At 36.9% G+C, this 22,820-nt stretch overlaps 1 protein-coding gene across 7 annotated transcripts in view; it reads left to right on the top strand.

Annotated features, from left to right (window-relative positions):
- The window catches only part of SEC22A (SEC22 homolog A, vesicle trafficking protein), an 81,683-nt gene that overhangs the window by 47,987 nt on the left and 10,876 nt on the right, over window positions 1-22,820 (top strand). For all 7 annotated transcript variants that reach the window (XM_086402936.1, XM_086402894.1, XM_086402904.1 and 4 more), the window contains one exon: window positions 9,451-9,566. In XM_086402936.1, the coding sequence (XP_086259062.1) occupies window positions 9,451-9,566 (116 nt within the window). The remainder of the gene's footprint in view (window positions 1-9,450; window positions 9,567-22,820) is intronic.

The raw sequence follows: 22,820 nt of genomic DNA, 5'->3' as shown, positions 1-22,820 counted from the left end.
TTTTTCTGTGTTCATTTGAAAAGAATATGTATTCTACTGTTACTGGCTAGATGATAATATATCAATATTGGTGATCAATATCATTTAGGTCAAGCTAGTTGATGGTGTTCAAGTCTTTTATACCTTTCTGGTTTTCTGTCTATTTCTGTTAATTATTGAGAAAGGGGTGTTCAAATCTCTCACTGTATTTTCAAATTTATGTTTTTTTCCTTTTAGGTCTATTGTTTTTATCTTGTGTATTTTAAATCTTGTTAAATATTTAGGATTGTTCTCTTGGTGTTATGTACTCCTTTGTCCTTTGAAATTACTTTCTTTATATCCAGCAATATTCTTGGCTCTGCAGTCTACTTTATTAATAGAGCAATGATAATCTTCTTTTTTAAAATTAGTGTATATTTTACCATCTTTTTTCTTTTAACATTTGTTTTTAACATATTTTTAAATAGGTAAATGTATTTTTAAAAATACTTATTTTAATATTTAAATAAATTAGTTAATTTAAATAAATACATTTATATAATTTAAAATATATACATTTACTTATATATTTTTAAATGAAATATAGTTGATTTGCAATGTTGTGTTAATTTCTATTTACAGCAAAGTGATTGAGTTATACATATCTATCTATATTACACATTCTCTTTCATGGTCTTTTCCATTATGGTTTATCACAGGATGTTGACTGTAGTTCCATGTGCTATACAGTAGGACATTGTTTTCCATTTTATATACAATAGTTTGCATCTGCTAATCCCAAGCTCCCAGTCCATCTCCCCTCCCTGCTTGCGCCTTGGCCACTACAAGTCTGTTCTCTGTGTCTGTGGGTTTGTTTCTGTTTTATAGATATGTTTATGTCATATTTTAGACTCCACATATAAATGATATTGCATGGTATTTGTCTTTCTCTTTCTGACTTACCTAGTATGATAATCTCAAAGTCCATGCTGTTGTATGCCATTGTATATATGTGCCACATCTTTATCCATTCATCTGTCAATGGACATTTATGTTGCTTCCATGTCTAGTAAATAGTGCTGCAATGAGCATTTTTGAATTATAGTTTTGTCCGGATATATGCCCCAAAGTGGGATTGCTGGACCATATGCCAACTCTAGTTTTCTGAGGAACTTCTATACTGTTCTCCATAGTGACTGTACCAACTTACATCCCCACCAAGGTGTAGAAGGGTCCCCTTTTCTTCATACCCTTTGCAGCACTTGATATTTATAGACTTTTTAATGATGGCTGTTCTGACCAGTGTGAGGTGGTACCCCATTATAGTTTTGACTTGCTTTTCTCTAATAATTAATGATGTTGAGCATTTTTCACATGCCTGTTGACCATCTGTGTGTCTTCTTTGGAGAACATCTTCTGCTCATTTTTTGATTGGGTTTTTTCCTTGTTCTTATTATTAAGTTGTGTGAACTATTTGTGTATTTTTGGAGTTTAAGCCTTTGTCGGTTAAAACATTTGCAGATATTTTCTCCCTCTGTAGCCTGTTTGTTTTGTTTATTATTTCCTTTGCTGTACAAAAGCTTGTAAGTTTGATTAGATTCCATTTGTTTATTTTTGCTTTTATTTATATTGCCTTGGGAGACTGTTGTATTTTTATATTTAAAGAGTGTTTTTTTTTTTTTTAGGTATGTAGTTGGGTCTTTTGGGAAAAAAATCCAATTTGACAATATCTGCCTGTTTACCTATGTATTCAGATCATTGATGTTTAGTGTGTTTATTGGTATGTTTGGGTTTAAACCTGTCATCTTGGCTATTTGTTTTTGTTCTTTCGGATTTTGATCACGTCTCTTTTTCTGCCTCTTTTTGTATTGATTACTTTTGATCTATTTTCTATTCTTTGTTGCCTTATTATACCTCCTTATTTCATTTGTCAGTTTTTGTGGTTCTTTTGGGTTTTATAGTCTTTCTTTCCAATGGATAAGCTGACAAGGTAACTTCTGCTTGAGAAAAGACAGTCATTGAAAATATAATTTCTCATGCCTTAACTGTCCTATTTGACAAAAAAAGAGAAGAGAGATTACTAATATATATCTGATATTTTGTGGTATGAACACTAGGTCCTGTGGTAGCTAATAAGCAAGCCTAAAACTAGTTCTGAAAATGAAAACAATTTTTGCCTAAGGGCGTGTCATTGCTTCAGAATACCTGGAGCCTCTTTTATGATTTTTCTTTCCAGGTTTACTACAGGCTCAAAACATCATCCTCTTATCCACAGATTTTACGTAATTAATTAGTTAATTTTTGGCTGCACTGCATCTTCACTGCTGCACATGAGCTTTCTCTAGTTGTGGAGAGTGGGGGCTACTCTGTAGTCGTGGTGCATGGGCTTCTCATTGCTTTGGCTTCTTGAAATTGTTGCAGAGCACAGGCTCTAGGCACACACACTTCAGTAGCTCAGCACAGGGGTTTAGCATTTATGACATGGGGGCTCTAGGGCATGTGGACTTGAGTAGTTGTGACACAGGGGCTCTTGTTGTGGCTCAAGAGCCCAAGAGCACGTGGGCTTCCATAGTTGTGGCATGTGGACTTAGTTACTCCACAGCAAATGGAATCTTCCTGGACCAGAGGTCGAACCCGTGTCCCCTGTATTAGCAGGGAGGATTCTTATCCTCTGTACCACTAGGGAAGTCCCACAGATATTTTTAACAACATTGGATCCCTGGGTCATAAGTGCTGAGTAGAAAAATGTCCTGTATTGAAGTCTGGATCCTTCTGTTGCTTTGGGCCCTCCTCAACCATTGTCATTTAGTAAACATGTTGAAGCATCATACACAAATCTAGAAAGGCGTATTAAGCAATATATGTTTTCTTAGTGGTATGGGTGGAAAGCTGCAATTTGATCTTTACTTTCAATATTCTCTAGACCTTTAACCACCAGAAACTTGATTGAGGTGGTAGACTTTTATAATCTTGAGATTATTTTTTACCCTCTGGCATATATGTCATCTCCAGGTATCTAACCCAAAGCATATACTGTCTGTTCTTCAGGTCCTGTCAGCATGAGATCCTCAATGAAGTAGACTAATATAATATTCTATGAGGTGTTAAGATGTTAAGTGCTTGTAAGCCAAGATTTAGCAAACTTTTTCTGTAAAAGGCCAGGTAGTAAATATTTCATATTTTACAGGCCATGTGGTCTCTCTCATACCTACTCAACTTAACTACTCAACTCTGCTGGTATAGTATGAAAACAGCTATATGCAGTATGTAAAAGAATAGCTGACACTGTCTTGCAGTAAAACTTTATTTATAAAAATAGGTGCTAGGCCGGATTTGGTCCGTGGGTCATGGTTTGCTAACCCCTGCTATGGACAAATCAGTGGCACACAGTTGATAAAACCTAGTGGCAATATGATAAATTTACTGATATCTGTATTAAGTAAAAGCAAAATGCTTCTGGTCTTCTGTTTTAGGATAGATTAAAAAAAAGTATACAAAAGTTAGTACCTGTGTGCCAGGGAGTTAATTGGTTTGTTCCACATGGAGACCGCATCTGGAAAAGCATGTGCTGTTGGAACCTACAGTAATCTGTTGTCATCCTCTATGATGCACCTAGTTGGAGACAAACTGGAAGGTTAAAAAGGAGTATGATAGGAATCATCACCAATGCATCTTTTTAAGCAAGCCTCGGGTGGTCACACCAATCTCTGCCGTTAGCCTAGGGATTAATTTTTTTATGATATTTGGATTGAGGGAGCTCCAAGACTTCCATTGGTCTTTCCTTCTCCAGTAGTTTTAATTCCATAGGTCTGGCACTTGCTAAGAATATATGTTCATTAAAATATACACTCAGGATCCAGGAGAATTACCTTAATTTGGGGTAGGGGTTCAACTTGACCTACTAGGAGGAGGACTTTATTAGAAACTCCTTGTATTACTTGACTTCCATAAGTCTCTACTCTGATGTGTAGATTGCAATGGTATCTTGGATCACCAAATAGGAGATACTTGGAAAATAGGGAGAAATCTGGAATTTGTTATTTTAAGAAAGGGAGAGAAAAATCATAAGAAAGAGAAAATTTTAAAATAATTGGCAGTTGGAGATTATCATAATATTAACTTTAAATTTGTTTTTAATTCAGATCAGGCCTGCATAATATTTTCTGTATAGTCTCCCAGTTTAAATATACTTTCTTGTTTTGCAGTTGTCTTTCCTAAATGAATTTATTTTAGAATCTGATTAATAGTTATTTGATAAACATTATTTTGCAGGCCTTGTCTCTCTTGCTTTTGGTATCTTTTTTCTACAGATGTTCTGCTGGGGTCAATATGTTAAATACTATGTCCTACTTTTACTTTTTTTTTTTTTAAACACTTTATTATAGAAAAATTTAAACATATATCAAGTAAATAGAATATTATAATTAACACTTTTGTATCCATCATCCAACTGTTATAACTATATCAATATTTTGACATTCTTGTTTCATCTATACCTCCCCTCACTACCCACTTATCCACTTGATAATTTCTACAGTTCTTTCTCTTTTTCTTTTTAAATTAAGTTTTTGTATGATTTATAAAGGTTATTTTCCATTTACAGTTACTATAAAATATTGGCTATATTCCCCATGTTGTATAACACATTGCTGAGCCTATCTTATACCCAATAGTTTGCCACAGTTTTCTTTTTTAAGGGAAATTTGCACATACTAAAATGCACAGATATTTGTTGTATGGTTCAACAAATGGATACAGTTGTATAAACCACACTCTGTTTCAAAATATAGACTTTACTCTTATTCACATATGGCACGGCACGGCCAACAGATTAGGAGCTAAGAGTCTTTGCTGTGATTTCCCCAGGAAGGAACGGGAGAGGCCCAGAAAGTACATTTAAGATTGGCTAGTTTGAATACTTGTATGATACCTGCCCCTGAAGTGCTTCAGGCAGGGGAATAGTGGCCTTCGGTATGAGAACCCTGTAGTTAGGAATGTGGGCTCCGGATATGGGGTTTGCTTATGGAAGACGTGCTTGCAGATGAGTTTTTTGCCGTCTCTACGAATTAAATAGTCCCGGGAGAGGCAGTCCTTTGATGTCTGCCAGGCCCCAAGATGTCAAAGCATCAAAAATACAGAGTAAAAAACCATGATAATACATACGCCTATCACAGTGTGGACCATTTCCATCTTCCTAGAAAGTTTTCTTTATGACCTTTCTCACTCAATCTCTGTCCCACTCCAGACAACCACTATTGAGATTTTTTTCACTTTAAATTAGTTTTATTTGTTCTAGAGCTTTATATAAACAAGACTATATAGTGTAATTCTTGTGTTCAGCCTCTTTTGCTTAATCCAATGTCATATGTGTATGTTGCATCTCTGTAGTTTGTTCCCATCGCTGAGTAGTAGTCACTGTGTGGGCATACCACACTTTGTTTATCCAGGGTGGGTAAACATTGGACATTAGCTTGTTTCCAGTTTTTGGTTAGTGTAGATAAACCTGTTATAAACATTCATCTTTTGTTGCTATGTGTTTTCATTTCTCTCAAGTAAGTGTTAGGAGTCAAGTTGATAGGTCACGGGTTAGGTGCATGTTTAACTCTTTATGAAACTGCCAGTTTTTGGAAGTAGTTGTGCCATTTTACATTCCCACAAGCAATGTATGAGAGTTTTGATTGCCCTCTATCCTCACCAACATTTAATGTTGTTATTCTTTTAAATTTTATATCCTTCAAAACAAATATATGAAACCCTAAATTTAATACACGTTTCTCAGTTTCTTTAATACCTCTGTTTTTAGCATAAATACTTGGTTAATCAGCATTTTGTCAATCTATGTAATTTTCTAGACAATTTATTAGTTGCCTACAAATGTGACTGTATTTGGCTGTTGTCCCACAATGCATGTAGATTTCCCAATCTCTTTCTGATACACACACACACACACACACACACACCCTCATAATCTAACAAATATTTATTGCTTTTTTCCCTCCAAAGTATTATGCTTAAATATTGTAGGGCATTTTGTAAAGACAATAAGCACATGTCTGGTTTCAAGATGGGAAAAGCAAGTAAAAGTCAATAAATAAAATACAAGGTAGAATGTGATACATGCTCTAAGATAAAAAGGAAGTAACACTTTTAGACCTTGGAAACTTGAAGGACAAGCACATTTTTGACAAGTGGTAATGATAAGAAAGGGTCTTGTAGTGAAAAAAATAGTGTGTTTTTGTACCTTACAATTAGTCTCAGTCATAATTTAGTAATAAGGTATGCTTATTTAGATAGAACTGACTTGAAATTTCTCTGCATTTTAAAACCTGTGTCTCCAGGTGTTTTGGACATCATTGAATGACTGCAACTTCTGAACTTTGTCTTTGACTCAGCATAGACACTAGTATTATGAGGAGGTTTGAGGTTAGAATGGGACCATCTTTTTGAATACTCACTATGACTGTTCTGGTACTCTGTTTCACCAATTATTTTTCTTTTCTCTTGATTCTTCTATTTCTTCTTCTCTGAATTTGTTGTTCCACCTATAAATTTATTAAAGTCTCTTTCTTCCACCCCATTACTGGGGAAAAATAATTATTTTTCAATCCTGTTGTATCTGTCAGGCTGTCGTTCTGTTTTCCTCTCCTGTAACTGCGGAAGTGTTCACTTACTGCTTCTGTCTCTTACCTTTACTAGTTATTTAACTTCTTGCAGTCTGAATTTTGCCTTCACCATTGAATACTTTCTGAAGAGTCAGAACCATCTTAGTCAGTAAATCGAATCTTTTTTCTTTTTCAGTTCACATTGTCTTTGGCCTGTTTACAGACATTGTAATCCATGTCTTCTTGATGGTCTCCCTTTCCTGAGCTTCTGTTGCTCCCTCTTCTTCTGTTTGTTTTACATCTGTCTTCCCTGCCTCCTCTTCCTTTCTGTGAAGGCAGTGTTTACCAAGGGTTTGCTGTTGGCTCACTTCCTTCAGTATAATCTCATCCAAGCCCTTCCCATCAGATGCAGACCTCATCTGTTTTTCCAACTCACCTTTCTTGCATTCTTCAGTTGCTTATTAAACATATCTCATATCTCACCATCACTTCAAGTTTGATATGTTTAAAATGTCTCCATTCTCAATCAAACCTGGGTTTCTTCCACTGAGTCTGCTAATAGCCCTTTTGTTCCAAGGGATTTGCTCTTACTTCTTTAGGAATTTTTTTAAACTTTCCTTTAATCATTGGTACATTAAAATTTTAATTTTCATGTGAAAATGCAGTTATTGGGCTCAAGGAGACTAAAAAAAAAGCATCATAGCAGAAGACAATAATAGCTAAACAAATAAAAAGTGACCTGGTAGTGTTATTTTGAATTAAACAAAACTATTATTTTCTATATTACCTCTCATTTCTTTGTTTCTTACTGTTCTAAACCTGCTTTATACCTAATAGTACGTATCATGGTGCCAAATTAAAATGTGAAGTAAGCATTTGTGGATAATAATTCATCTAAAATCTGTTTTATAAAATAAAAAATATGTAATATAATTCATTGAAATGTGATTAAATATCTCGTTCAATTCATTAAAATGAGAAAGTGTCCTTACAAAGTGTCAGCCTCACATTCTGTGCAGGTGGAGTTTTTCTTAGTAAGCATTCCCACAGGTCTTAGAAAGGGGATGGGGTGGGAGTGGGGGAATCTCCACTTGAGAATATTCTTTCTTGTGATTTGGCACCTTTCCAGCCTGTCCTTTAGCATAATTTGTGCCTTGTCCTTGTTAAAGGAGGCTTGTCATTTGCTTTAATGCCTTTAAAAATGTTTCTAGTTATTTGAAATAATTTTTAAGTCATATACTATCATTATAAAGAGAGTGTTCCAAGGGCCTAAGAGGCAAGTCTTAGAAACTTGGTAAATATTATTATTTATTTCTTAAATAGGTATTAATCAACACATTAAAATGGTAATATTTTTTCATTCAAGCACGGCCATTCCTTACTTGACCACAAAAGGCTATGGTTCTTAATTACAGTATAGATTACTGTTTGGTTTTTTGGTAAGATAAACTTGTATACTTTCGGAGAAGGCAATGGCAACCACTCCAGTACTCTTGCCTGGAAAATCCCATGGGCATTAGAAGTGTTATTTCTGTAACCTGTTTAGTTATCAAGTAGCTTTGTGCTTGAGGTCCTTGCTAAGGATTTTTTTTTAACTTGGAGGTCAGTTCCCCCTTACTACCCAGAGGGAGTGGAGAAGGATGGAGGAGGGATGCAGAGTAGGACTAATTGTTAGACCATTGGATAGATTCTTAAGTTGTGCGATTTTTTTCTCTAGTGATAGAAAATCTGGTACCAATACTTTACAAAGACATTTAGTTTTTGCTTTCATATTAATCTCAAGGAAATTAACTGGGAGAACAAGCAGTTAGCTTTGGCACAGAAGAAATTTAAGAAAATATATCCTATATTTGGATTCCTACTGAATTTGAGGAATAACTTTTTTTCTTGACATGTGGGTTTTTGTGTTTTTATGAATTATTTAGGGATGTTTTTCTGCTGTAATGGTTGAATATAAGTTGCAAAGATTTAAGCCTTTATATTAATGTTCTACCTCATTAACTTCATTGTTAGGGCTTTTACACTTCAGTGATTTAAAATAAAATGATCTAAATATAGTTCTGTTGTCCTCTTTTTCCCTCTCTCTCCCTTTTGAGGTCTAGATGATTATGTATTTAGTTTTGTGTTTTCATTTAGACTCTATAGTTAATTTTGTTAACTGCAGAATGATGAAGGGAAGCTATTGTATATCTAAATGTGTTATACCGTAAAGTCCCGATGGATAGGGCATGTGTCTGTAAAATAAACTGGTCACTTCATCAACTGTTGTTTTATCTTCAAGTGGTCTTCAGAGACCAGGAGCCTCATAACTGTAAGAGTCCATTCTATTACAGAGTTCAAATCAGTGGTTATAGATGAGCTTTCGCATATACCCTGTGGTATTTATAGCCCTGGGACCCAAATAAGGAAGAGCTTTGCTTAAAAGCAAGCTATGTTTGTCCTTTAAAATGTTTCCTAAGCATTTTCAGAAAAAATAGGAATTATGCAGTGAATTTCTGAGCAAAGTCACCTTCGCAAATATTTGCAGCTAAAAAAATATACATATTTGCAGCTACTTGTAAATGGTAGACATATTTAGGCAATAAGATTTTTTTCCTATATGGTTTACTGGCGAATGTGAGAACTCCTTAGCGCTATGTACCTCAAATGCAAATTAGGTGTCTTTGTTAAAAATGTAGAAAAAAAGTTAACTTGAGTTCAAGGGAATGAAGCTGTCATGTCAGACATTTTGCATTTTAAAAAATATGTAATTTGTAAGGCATAATAATTTTTTGAAGATTCACCAATATTTGATCCATATAAATTAAGCAGTGAATTTCATTTTATATAAGTATAGGTATTGATGTGAGATATTGATGTTCATTTCTGATCATTTTTTTTTATTTTTCAGCTCACCAGAGACTGGAACCAGCAACTCTTTCAGGGATTGTGGCATTTATCCTTAGTCTTTTATGTGCTGCTCTGAATTTAATTCGAGGCTTTCATGCCATAGAAAGTCTCCTGCAGGTACTGTGCTATTTTTGCAATTTCAGATGACTGTGCCTTTTGATTCCACTTGTTACACAATTGATTTAGATTTGGTTATTAGTACAACTTAATGTGCTCAGATTTTGTATCCTTTATACTACTCTAGTTTCCTCTCCCCTTAAAAACACTACTTTCTAGTTGGCTTCTTCGACTTAACTAACAAATATTTATTTATTATCTGCTCTGCAGGAGGCACTGCTTAGAGGTATTCTGGAGAAACCAAGATATGTGTGACAAGGGCCTTGCAGTCTCAGGCCCTGGAATTGAATTGGGAGGCAGAGAAGTCCACAAATAAATGACAAGTACAGAGAGTTTGAAGGAGGAGTCAGGATACGAGCAGGAAGCTCTGAGGGGGGCGGTGAGCAGGACCTGGAAGCACCTGAGTAGACAGAGATAAGCAGAAGAAAGAGGAGAGCACTCATAGGCAGGTTTTCGTCCTGCTTTTGGATTTCCTACCTAGTTATCTCCTTTTTTTCTTTTTTATTGATGGCTACCTCTGAAATCGCTAATTTTTTCAGATATTGCCAACTAATTTGTTTTCCAGAGGAGTTTCTTCCGGAGACTATAGCTATCAGAACATACGTTTTCTCTTACTTTTTGTAAACTTTTGAAACTTCCTTTCTTGAAGTTACACACATCTCCCCTTTTCCTTTCCCTGTTTTTACTCACATTCTCTGAAGAGTTTTTGACACTTACACATTGTAAATTAGTTCTTTTTTTTTTTGGCCAGTATTATGCTAAAAATATCATTTGTAAGAACCCAGTCAAGGCACTTTATATTCTGTTTTAAAGTTGCTGTTAGTTTGGGGAATACGCAAGAGAGTGGCATCTTGAGTACCCTCTGAAAGTCCTCAGCCATATGAAGCCAAGAGCAGAGGACATCACAGCTTTCAGGCAGCAGAGCTATCCCTCCAGGGGGATTGGGGGTCTTCTTATGACTTCCCAGCTCCTCTCCTGAACATCCGGGCCTGTAGGTAAAGCCCCTGTTCCCTTTCAGGCACAGGGCAGCTGGCTGCTGTCTCTGGGCATTCCTGCCCTGGTTGCTGAGCTGTTTAGCTTTATTCTAGTAAGGCATCAATTTCAAACCACTTAAACAACCTGCCAGAAAGAAACAAAGGCAATTTGGAGACTGCTGACTGGAAAAAGCTAATAAATAAGATCTTCTCTTGCCTTTAAAAAAAAAAAAAAAAACTTGATATAGTGGAAAGAACAGTCACATAGAAGTGTGAGAGCTGATTTTTGTTTGTGGAAGAGTGAGAGAGAGGGTTGACTCCAGCTGAGCTGATTAGCTCTGTGACCTTGAATTGTTCACCTTACTTTCTGGTTCCTCAGTTTCATTTCTTATAAAATGAAGGAGACTTCCCTGGTAGTCCAGTGGTTAATAAGACTCCTTACTGGGGATTGAACCCCTGTCCTCTCCAATGCAGGGGACATGGGTTCAATCCCCAGTAAGGGAATTAAGGTTTCCACATGGTGTGCAGCACAACCAAAAAAAAAAAAAAAAAAAAGGCAAAACACATCCAAATAAATCCATCATGTTAAAAAAAAAAAAAGTGAATGGTGAATGGATAAACAGATTTCAGCAAACTATACAGTGGAATATTATTCAGTAATAAAAAGAAGTGAGCTATCAAGCTACAAAAAGACATGGCTAAACCTTAAGTTCATATTGCTTAATGAAAGAAGCCAGTTTGAAAAAAAAAAACTATATACTAAGTGATTTTAACTATACGACATTTTGAAAAAGGCAAAACTCTAAAGACAATAAGTGAAAAGATTTGGAGGGATGGAGGAAGGGAGCATGAGGATTTTCGGGCAGTGAAACTGTTCTTATTATAATGGTGGTTATGTCCTTATAGTGCACATATAGTGTTAGTTGCTCAGTCGTGTCTGACCCATTTGCGACTCCAAGGACTGTAGCCCACCAGGCTGCTCTGTCCATGGAATTCTCCAGGCAAGAATACTGGAGTGGGTAGCCATTCTTTTCTCCAGGGAATCTTCCCAACCCCGGGATCGAACCTGGGTCTCCTGCATTGCAAGCAGATTCTTTACTGTCTGAGCCGCCAGGGAAGCCCAATGTCATTATACATTTGTCAAAACCAGTAGAATGTACAACACAAAGAGTGGGCCCTAATGTAAACCATGGACTTCAGTTAATAATAGTATGTCACTATTGGTTCATCAGTTGCAATGTTAGTGCATGATGTTAATGATAGAGGAAAGTGAGTAGGGGAAAGAGTGGATATATGGGAACTCGCCGTACCATCTGCTTAAATTTTCTGTAAACCTGAAACTGCTCTAAAGATAGCAGTCTGTTCATCCGTACACACACCTCCCCACTACCACCAAATTAAAGCAAAGACTGGAGGCACATTCTCCGACTTTGATATTTCATTAGGTGTGGCTCTACTTAGTTAAAGTACAGCTTGTTACACTTGGCCAGCTCTTAAGAAATGGTGGATGGGGCTTTCTTTTCTAACAGAGTGGCAGAGTGTTCCCCTTCACATGGGCCAGGTAGGGACACCAGAGCCCTAGCCAGAATGGAGCCTGGGTTCAGGAGTCTGATTTGTATTTCATAGTCAGATATACAAATTTTTGCTGTCTGAGAACTATGGCCATTTTGAGAAAGCCACTGAGAGACAGAGCAGGTTCTCTGAAATTGTACCCACCAGTCTCTCTCAGCTTGGCCCCCAGCTCCCCTCATCAAGATGTCCTGGGAAATAACTGTAATTTGCATTAATTTGCACAAGGAAAGTCTGGAAAGATAAGAAACCAATAAATGTAGTGGGAACTGGATAGATAGGAAGCAGAGTAGGATTGGGAATCTTCACAATATGTATCTTCTTAATTTTTACTTTTTGAACCATATAAATATATGACATTTAGATTTTAAATGCTAAAAATTAATATTTATTAGCACCTATTATGTAATCTGGAAAACACTTTTCTTAATCCAAATTAATAGGTAGATTTTCAAGAAACAGAAATTTCAGGCAGAGTAAAGGTATATGTTTTCATGGAGGGTAAGAGGAAGCTGAGCATTTTCCCTACATTTTTGAAGCTTCTTATTGTCTCTTAGAGTCTACAGTTTCCCTAGGAGCTTCAGGGTTTTTTATTTTAAACGGTTCCTTAAAACTGTGGTGGTGGGGTATGAAAGCAGCATGGGGTGAATTATGAATGGGAAGTTACAGTGGTCTTTTATAGTTTGGGATGCTTATATCTTTGAAGATGTGTCTTTCTGATGGTTGATATGGAATTCTTTTTCACTGTCGTCCTAGACTAAATTCACCCCAACAACATTGCTTTCTCACTTGACCCGGGGAACTGTAAATTGTTCCATGTAGGGTTTTTAGCTATCTGGAGGCTAGGGACACCTGGTTATGTTACTCTCTTAGCATTGTTTTAAGTCTTTGTTCTGCCATAACCCAAATACACTCATCAACAGTTGAGGTTCCTAAAACAGCGATGCTTTAAGAGAGGAGTGAGGAAACAAAAGAGTACAAAGTTGGGGGAATGTAATCTACAGGTACTTTGTCACTCGTTGATAGTTTTAAGGTATTTTCCAGCAAATTTTGATCCTCTCACCTAAATGAGAATTACTGCTTTTGGAAATTCACTGGACCAAAAGTAGAGATTCCCATTGTTCCAATTATTGGGGTTTTTACATCTGTATAGAGAGAATGTTCTGGTAAGTGACTGGAACTTGGAGATATGTTTCCTTGTCTTGTTATGAAAATAATGAAGGAGTGCTATGTAGTGTTGGATTCCTGAAAGATGGAATGGACAATAGGCTAACAAATGGAGAAAAATGTGATTGCAGAGAGCACTGTGATAAACTTAGAGCTCTTAGCAGGATGAGTCTAGGCGTGCAAACTAGATTAACTTCAACAGTACATCCTTTATAGCTTGAATTAACCTGAAAGAAAATATATACAAAATTAGGGACCTGAGTTCTCTCTCTTTTACTCTTCCCTCAGCATCTCTTTTATCATTGTTTGTGACTTGTGTTGGTTAAAATGTTCTTTTTATTCTCATTAAAGCCACTGAACTTAAGACATACTTCTTAGCCTTTTCTCCTTCATCACTGTACTTTGTGTTCAGAATAATCTCTACAGTTGCTGTAGATTATTTTTGATCAATAAAGTAGATCTTTTTGAGGTGGTCCACTGTGTAGACTTGAGTGCAAAATCCCGAACATGGGTCTTAAACCTTTATCTGTTCTGAACTTACCTGTATCTAATCACACCCCACTGGTACAGACTTAGTCATATGGCCGCACCTATCTGTAAGAGAAGCTGGACATGAAGCTCAGCAGCCATGCCCCCAGTTAAAATGCAAGGATGCTAAAGAAAAAAAAGACATAGCTATCACAGAACTGGAAATAGTTTTCATTCCAATCCCTAAGAAAGGCAATGCCAGAGAATGCTCAAACTACAGCACAATTGCACTCATCTCACACGCTAGTTGGAGAAGGAAATGGCAACCCACTCTAGTACTCTTGCCTGGGAAATCCCATGGACAGAGGAGCCTGGTAGGCTGCAGTCCATGGGGTCGCTGAGGGTTGGACACAACTGAGTGACTTCACTTTCACTTTTTACTTTCATGCATTGGAGAAGGAAATGGCAACCCACTCCAGTGTTCTTGCCTGGAGAATCCCAAGGACGAGGGAGCCTGGTGGGCTGCCGTCTATGGGGTCGCACAGAGTTGGACATGACTGAAGCGACTTAGCAGCAGCAGATCATAGTAGTAACAGAGGAAGTGCCAAGACAGTACCTAGATTAAGTGGCCTCAGCATTTCTTTAATACTTGATTTAAAAGCAAAGGTTTTATTTGGGGGCCATATTTTTAGATCTAGCTGAAAATGTATAGTGTGTGTCCTGAGTGTGAACAATATATTGATATTAATTTCAAATTTGATTTTTTAAGGCTGTGAATTCTAAATACTCTCCTTAAGTATTAAAACTGATTGCCACATTTATCTTCTAGTATGTAACTTGGTGCCTGAGGCAATTTAAATTTGAGAACCCACAGGAATTAACATTCCTGTGTAGTTAATGTCTTTGAAGGTTCAGCACAAGTTTGTTTCTTCTGGATTAATAACTGATTCTTAGGGTGATAACAAGCGATTTATTACAATGCCCAGTACTGAAGTTTTTCTTTGGTATCTAAGTTCAGACTGGGGAGGTTTAGGATGAGTACAGCTCTTTTTCAAGTTGGTAAATTTGATTTGGTGTTCACAGTAACGTGTAAATTAGATTATTTTCGCTCATTTCCATACTTTGTTCTGGGTTTAGACATGTTATTGTGAATTGACACCTCACGAATGCATAAGCTTTTATCACATTGGGCTTACTTTTCCTGTGTGCTTTTAAGGATCAGCCTTGGAACGATGATCTTAATTAGGCTGATGCCAACCAGAAGTAATTCACATGTGGTGCACTAGAAAAAAAAACGAGTATTCTGATACAGAATTGGAAATGCTGACCTAGAAGTCAGAATACCTGGGTCACATTTGCCAATAGCAAACTTTGTGACCTTGGATGGGTTATTTTACCTTCTTGGATCTCATTTTTCTATTTTGCTAGAGGAAAGTTTTAGACTACATAGGCTCAAGGATCACTTCATTACTACGGCTCTGATTCTAAAATTGTTTGTTCAGTTCAGTTCAGTCGCTCAGTCGTGTGCGACTCTTTGCGACCCCAAATTGTTTGTAATGGATACTATAACTAAAAGTCAACTTGCTTTTATTCCTGGAGTTCTTTATTTCCCATAGATTTGTTACTACCTTTTAAACAAATTATGTACCTATTAAAGCTCAATGAAAGTTTTTATTTCTTTAGTAGTATTATATCTATGTTAAGACGCAGTGATTGCTTTCTTAAAAAAAATAAATGCATTTTTCATGTGCTCTGTGCATAAAGAGTTGGAAGGAAAAGTATAAAGAAGAAAAGAAAAATCTCCCAATTTTCTCTTATTTTATTCATATCTACCATATATATACACACATATCATACCATTATGTAACTTTGTGTCCTTTTTTTCACTGAAGTTTAAAAAGTGAATGTTTCTCAATTATTACAGACCTTTAAATAGTATCATTCTAATACATTTTGTGGCTATCATAGGAAGCTTCTGCTTACCTTGACATCCTCATTTTAAAAAATTCTTTCCTTTTATTAGTTATTTCTCAAGCAGTATATTGATACCCTAGCATCCTCTGAAGGTGAATATGATTTTAAAAAATTTGAACTCTTTACTTCAGCCCTTTCTTCCCTGCCCCACCCTTAATCCCATCTCCTGTCCACCCTGCCCCCACTGACTCCCACTTTTGTCTCTCTCTAAACCTCTGCCCCATGTTTCCCCAGCCTGTAGCTATTCATCTGTTTTTCATATGCTTCCTCTCTACTGGCTCTGTTCTCTCAGCTCATAAGTATGTTATAGCCTGCTGATCTTAAAACAAACAAACAAAACACCCCTAAAAAACTTCTAGATGTATGTTCCCTCCTAATATTTTGAAAGCATAGACTACACTGTGCCCCTCTTCCCTTACCTCTGTTCTCTTGGTTGACCATGATCCCTTTCTGCCCTTATAATTCTTTCAGTGACCATTAAGTTCACCTGTGTCCTTCGGGTAACCAGATACTGCAGCCGCTCTAGAGGTCTTGTTTTACGTGTCCTGTCTTATCACACATGTTGTTCAGTGCTTGCTTTTGAAAATAATTCATTGTTTAAATTCAAAAATAATGTTTATTTTAGAAAACTTAGAACCAAATAAAATAGATCACTGTTAATAGTTTCATGGTTTACTTTATTCTTGACATAATCTCATCCCTTCATTTCCATGAAACAATTTTTCCTATTGTATCTTTTTTCCTTTCTCTTCTTGTTGTTCAGTTTATTTGGTAAATTTTGTCCTCCACCTGTCCTTTAAATTGTAGGGTTTGTGTCATGTGCTTGGCTTTATATTCTTTTAAGTCTACATCTTCTTGGATATTTTCATAATGACTTTTAAAAAAGTTAATGTGTGTATATTTACAGACATCAATAGTCATGCATACACAAGTAAAATATGTACATGGTAAATTTCAAGCCTGTAATTTTCATAATAGGCAATTCTCTTCCCATTTCTCCTCCCCAGAGTCAACCACTGGTGTATCCTTCTAGAGAGACTATGTGCATATGTTAGTGAAATGAAGTGAAAGTTGCCCAGTTGTGTCTGACTCTTTGCAACCCCATGGACTATACAGTCCGTGGAGTTCTCTAGGCCAGAATACTGGAGTGGGTAGCCGTTCCCTTCTCCAGGGGATCTTCCCAACCCAGGAATTGAACCCAGGTCTCCTGCATTGCAGGTGGATTCTTTACCAGTGAGCCACCAGGGGAGCCCATATATGTTAATACGTATGTATAGATTTACTTATATATTCTTTTAAAATTATTCCTTTGTAAATGTCAGTGTATTATTCATATTGATTTGAATCTTTTTCCATCTAACTATGTAAATCATTTCATGGCAGTATATAGAGATTCTTGTTAGTAACTGAAAAGCATTTTTTTTTTCATTTGTATCCCTGTTTCCCCCACCACACACCATTTTATTTTGAAAGAATTCAGACTTACAGAAAGGTTTTAAAAAGCAATACAATTAACAGCTACCAAACCATTCAATGCCACAGTAATCCAAGTCTGTGCCCCAACCAGTAATGCTGACGAAGCTGGAGTTGAACGGTTCTATGAAGACTTACAACTAACACCCAGAAAAGATGTCCTTTTCATTATAGGGGACTGGAATGCAAAAGTAGGAAGTCAAGAAACACCTGGAGTAACAGGCAAATTTGGCCTTGGAATACAGAATGAAGCAGGGCAAAGGCTAACAGAGTTTTGACAAGAGAATGCACTTGTCATAGCAAACACCCTCTTCCAACAGCGAAAGAGAAGACTACCATGGACATCAGCAGATGGTCAATATAGAAATCATATTGATTATATTCTTTTCAGCCAAAGATGTAGAATCTATACAGTCAGCAAAAACAAGACCGGGAACTGACTGTGGCTCAGATCATGAACTTCTTATTGCCAAATTCAGACTTAAATTGAAGAAAGTAAGGAAAACCACTAGGCCATTCAGGTATGACCTAAATCAAATGCCTTACAATTATACAGTGGAAGTGACAAATAGATTCAAGGGTTTAGATCTGATAGACAGTGCCTGAAGAACTATGGATGGAGGTTCATGACATTGTACAAGAGGCAGTGATCAAGACCATCTCCAAGAAAAAGAAATGCAAAAAGGCAAAATGGTTGCATGAGGAGGCCTTACAAATAGCTGAGAAAAGAAGAGAAGCTAAAGGCAAAGGAGAAAACGAAAGATATACCCATTCGAATGTGGAGTTCCAATGAATAGCAAGGAGAGATAAGTGATCAATGCAAAGAAATAGAGGAAAACAATAGAATGGGAAAGACTAGAGATTTCTTAAGAAAATTAGAGATACCAGGGAAAATTTTCATGCAAAGAAGGGCACAATAAAGGAAAGAAATGTTACGGACCTAACACAGGCAAAAGATATTAAGAAGAGGTGGCAAGAATACACAGAAGAATTATACAAAAAAGATCTTCATGACCCAGATAACCACGATGGTGTGATCACTCACCTATAGCCAGACTTCCTGGAATGCAAAGTCAAGTGGGCCTTAGGAATCATCACTACGAACAAAGCTAGTGGAGATGTTGGAATTCCAGCTGAGCTATTTCAAATCCTAAAAGATGATGCTGTGAAAGTGCTGCACTCAATATGCCAGCAAATTTGGAAAACTCAGCAGTGGCCCCAGGACTGGAAAAGGTCAGTTTTCATTCCAATCCCAAAGAAAGGCAATGCCAAAGAATGTTCAAGCTACCCCACAATTGCCCTCATCTCACACACTAGCAAAGTAATGCTCAAAATCCTCCAAGCCAGGCTTCAGTAGTACGTGAACCATGAACTTCCAGATGTTCAAGCTGGTTTTAGAAAAGGCAGAGGAACCAGAGATGTAATTGCCAACATATGTTGGATCATTGAAAAAGCCAGAGAGTTCCAGAAAAACATCTATTTCTGCTTTATTGACTTTGCCAAAGCCTTTGACTGTGTGGATCACAACAAACTGTGGAAAATTCTTAAAGGGATGGAATATGCCTCCTGAGAAATCTGTATGCAAGTCAAGAAGCAACAGTTAGAACTGGACATGGAACAACAGATTGGTTCCAAATCAGGAAAGGAGTATGTCAAGGCTGCATATTGTCACCCTGCTTATTTAACTTATATGTAGAGTACATCATGAGAAATGCCGGGCTGGATGAAGCATAAGCTGGAATCAAGATTACTGTGAAAAATATCAATAACCTCAGATATGCAGATGACACCACCCGTATGGCAGAAAGCAAAAAAGAACTAAAGAGCCTCTTGATGAAAGTGAAAGAGGAGAGTGAAAATGTTGGCTTAAAGCTCAACATTCAGAAAACTAAGATCATGGCATCTGGTCCCATCACTTCATGGCAAATAGATGAGGAAACAGTTGAAACAGTGAGAGACTTTATTTTTGGGGGCTCCAAAAATTTGGGGGGGCTCACTGCAGATGGTGACTGCAGTCATGAAATTAAAAGACACTTGCTCCTTGGAAGGAAAGCTATGAAATTAAAAGACACTTACTCCTTGGAAGAAAAGCTATGATCAATCTAGACAGCATATTAAAAAGCAAAGACATTACTTTGCCAACAAAGATCTATCTAGTCAAAGCTACGGTTTTTCCAGTAGTCATGTATGGATGTGAGAGTTGGACTATATAGAAAGCTGAGCACTGAAGAATTGATGCTTTTAAACTGTGGTGTTGAAGACTCTTGAGCCTTCCTTGGACAGCAAGCAGATCCAACCAGTCCATCCTAAAGGAAATCAGTCCTGAATATTCATTGGAAGGACTGGTGCTAAAGCTGAAGCTCCAACACTTTGGCTCCAATACTTTACCTGATGTGAAGTACTGACTCGTTGGAAAAGTCCCTGATGCTGTGAAAGATTGAAAGCGGGAGAAGAAGGGGACGACAGAGGATTAGATAGTTGGATGGAATCACCGACTTGATGGACATGAATTTGAGTAAGCTCCGGAAGTTGTTGATGGACAGGGAAGCCTGGCATGCTGCAGTCCATGGGGTTACAAAGATTCAGACATGACTGAGTGACTGAACTGAACTGTTACGTACCTGCCATTCTTTCTTCCTTTCTCTCTTTATTTTCTTTTTTTCTGAATCATTGGAAAGTAAAATTGTCAGTATTATGACAGATGTATTCCAAAATTATTCAATATGTCTGTCTTTAGGACTAGAACATTCTCCTGCATAATCACAATACTTTTATTAAACCAAAGAAACTGAAGACCAATGCTGCTGCTGCTGCTAAGTCACTTCAGTCGTGTCCGACTCTGTGCAACCCCATAGATGGCAGCCCACTAGGCTCCTCTGTCCCTGGGATTCTCCAGGCAAGAATACTGGAGTGGGTTGCCATTTCCTTCTCCAGTGCGTGAAAGTGAAAAGTGAAAGTGAAGTCGCTCAGTCGTGTCTGACTCTTCGAAACCCCATGGACTGCAGCCCACTAGGCTCCTCTGTCCCTGGGATTCTCCAGGCAAGAATACTGGAGTGGGTTGCCATTTCCTTCTCCAGTGCGTGAAAGTGAAGTCGCTCAGTCGTGTGTGACTCTTCGCAACCCCATGGACTGCAGCCTACCAGGCTCCTCCGCCCATGGGATTTTCCAGGCCAGAGTACTGGAGTGGGGTGCCATTGCCTTCTCCAGAAGACCAATGCAGTATTAGCTAATAATAAAATCTATTTTTAGATTTCACAATTCATATTTGACCCCAAATATCCTTTATATTTATATTTTTTCCTCTCTACAGTCTATCAGCCAGTCAAGAAATATATTTTGCATTTCGTTGTCATACTCCTTTATTTCATTTAACTACTATTTAAATATTTGACTACTAAACTAGATCTCTAGGTTAAACTCTTCCCTGAAGCTGACTTAAATGGCTACTAAACTTATTTTTTGAATATCTCATGAGCAACTCCAAAATACCTGAGTCCAGAATGAACTCATTTTTTCTTCCCTCAAGCCCATTTTTCCTCCTATATTCCCAACTCAGTGTTTGTGCATGCTTAGTCTCTCAGTCGTGTCCGAGTTTTTGTGACTCCATGGACTGTAGCCCGCCAGGCTCCTCTGTCCATGGGGATTCTCCAGGCAAGAATACTGGAGTGGGTTGCTACGCCCTCCTCCAGGGGATCTTCCCAACCCAGGAATCGAACCCAGGTCTCCCACATTGCAGCACCTGAACCACCAGGAAAGGCCAACTTAGTGTATGGTATCATTCAAATGTTGCCTAAATAGGAGACCTTGGAGTCATCCTATCCTCTTAAAACTGTACAAGCTACTCCGTTTGCCTGGAATTCTTGTCCTACCTTGCCTACTGGTTTATCCTTCAAGATGCAAATTAAGCTTTACTTTCTGTGACAAACCTTCCCTGATCCTTTTTTTCTCCAGAATTAAATGTGTCTCCAGTAGGCTCCCTTAGTACCCTATACATACACCTATCCCATCAGTTACCACTTTGGATGTAAATTGTTACTTTCTATATTTGCCTTCCTGATTAGAGTTGAGCTTCCTCATTTTGTGTTGACTTGTTTTCTGTCCTTGGTTGCATAACACAGTACTTGGGCCATCTGTGTTTAATGAATGACTATTTTTTGAAAGAAGAATATGTTTATAAATATTCTCTTTACTAAGTGGAAATAAAGATTTTCCAAAGCACAACTCAATTTGGCATTCATTTGTTGAATTCCCACTTTGTGCACAGTTTCTTGCAAGTAGTAAGATTCATTTTCTTCCTTGAAGGAAGGTTAGGATCTCAGTGAGAAAACAAGGCTAGCACATTAGAGATTTAAACAATATTGAAAGGTAATCCTAATTATCTGATAAATGATGCATATAGTAACCTTTGAGAAGGAGAAATTAGTGAATGTTTTTGAATACTTACTGTGTCCATTACTGTTCTTTGTGTTTCCAAATATTATTGATATTTCATTGACTCTGTACAACTTTTATTTTCAAAAAAGGGAATTGGAGTTAAATATTAATAATAGTCCATGGTCATACAGCTAGCTAATAAATAAAGATTTGAACCCAGTTCTGATCTACTCCAGAAACATGCTGTTAAGTGTTCCAAAGGCAATTAAGAGAGTTATAAAGTGATAGTGTAAATTTAGGGAAAATATAATATTCGATTTTAAGACAATAATGAAATTATTGTATAGCCCCACAGTTAAAGGTTATGTAATCATTAGAAATTAAATGGTTGAGAAATATTTAGTATCTTAAGAACATGTTTTATGATATAGTGTGAAGTACTAAAAAATACATAAAAGTATGATTCCATTTTTTCAAAGTACATATATTTTTGTACAGAAAGGATTAGAAGGAAGTACATAAATGGTTAGCAGTAATTCTCCCAAAATTGTGATATTATGTACTATGTGAGTTTCTTCTTTGTAACATTTTGTTTCAGGTTCTCTACAATGAACATGAACTTTTATAATCAAAAAAGATCATTGAAAGGACAGAAGAAAAAACAATCAAGCAGAACTTATTTAAAAGTCTTAGAATTATTAAAGTAGAAGGGCTTTTTCTTGACCTTCCTTGTCTCTGGTATAGAACTGGTCTAACCATCCCAGACAGATTAATGGTTTCTATTTTAAGATCCTCTCACTAGGATAAGCCATTTTCTCTCTGCCTTACAGGCACTTCTGTTGCCCAATAGCAAATGGAAAAGGAATTGTTCGCTTTATGTTATTTCAAAAACTCATGGTCATGAGAGACACTCCCATGTCTTCTGAAAATTTTTATTGTATAGAGAGATTTTTTTTTTTTTCTAAAATAAGGGCCAAATTTAATGTTTCTACCTAGAAGAAAAGAAATTTGATGCTCCTGCTTGGGCTTTATGTTCTACTCCATCAAAAGACATGAGAAATACAGATATTTAAAAGGAACCAAAGAGGAGTAGAAAAAAATGGGTTTTTACGTGTCTCTATTAGTTTTCTTTTAAAAGAAATACTCTTATGCATAATCTATCTCTGTTTTTCCTCTGAGTGATTTTAACATAATACATGTCACTGAATTTCCTCATTGGGATTTAGCACACTCTAGTGGACAGTAGCTTTTCAAT

The sequence above is a fragment of the Bos grunniens genome, chromosome 1 (genome assembly GCF_055505025.1).
Source record: "Bos grunniens cultivar Pamir isolate PY7600 chromosome 1, Bosgru_T2T1.0, whole genome shotgun sequence".
NCBI classification, from domain to species: Eukaryota; Metazoa; Chordata; class Mammalia; order Artiodactyla; family Bovidae; genus Bos; species Bos grunniens.
Note: the sequence above shows the minus strand (reverse complement) of the source record. Positions and strands in the feature narration are given on the sequence as shown.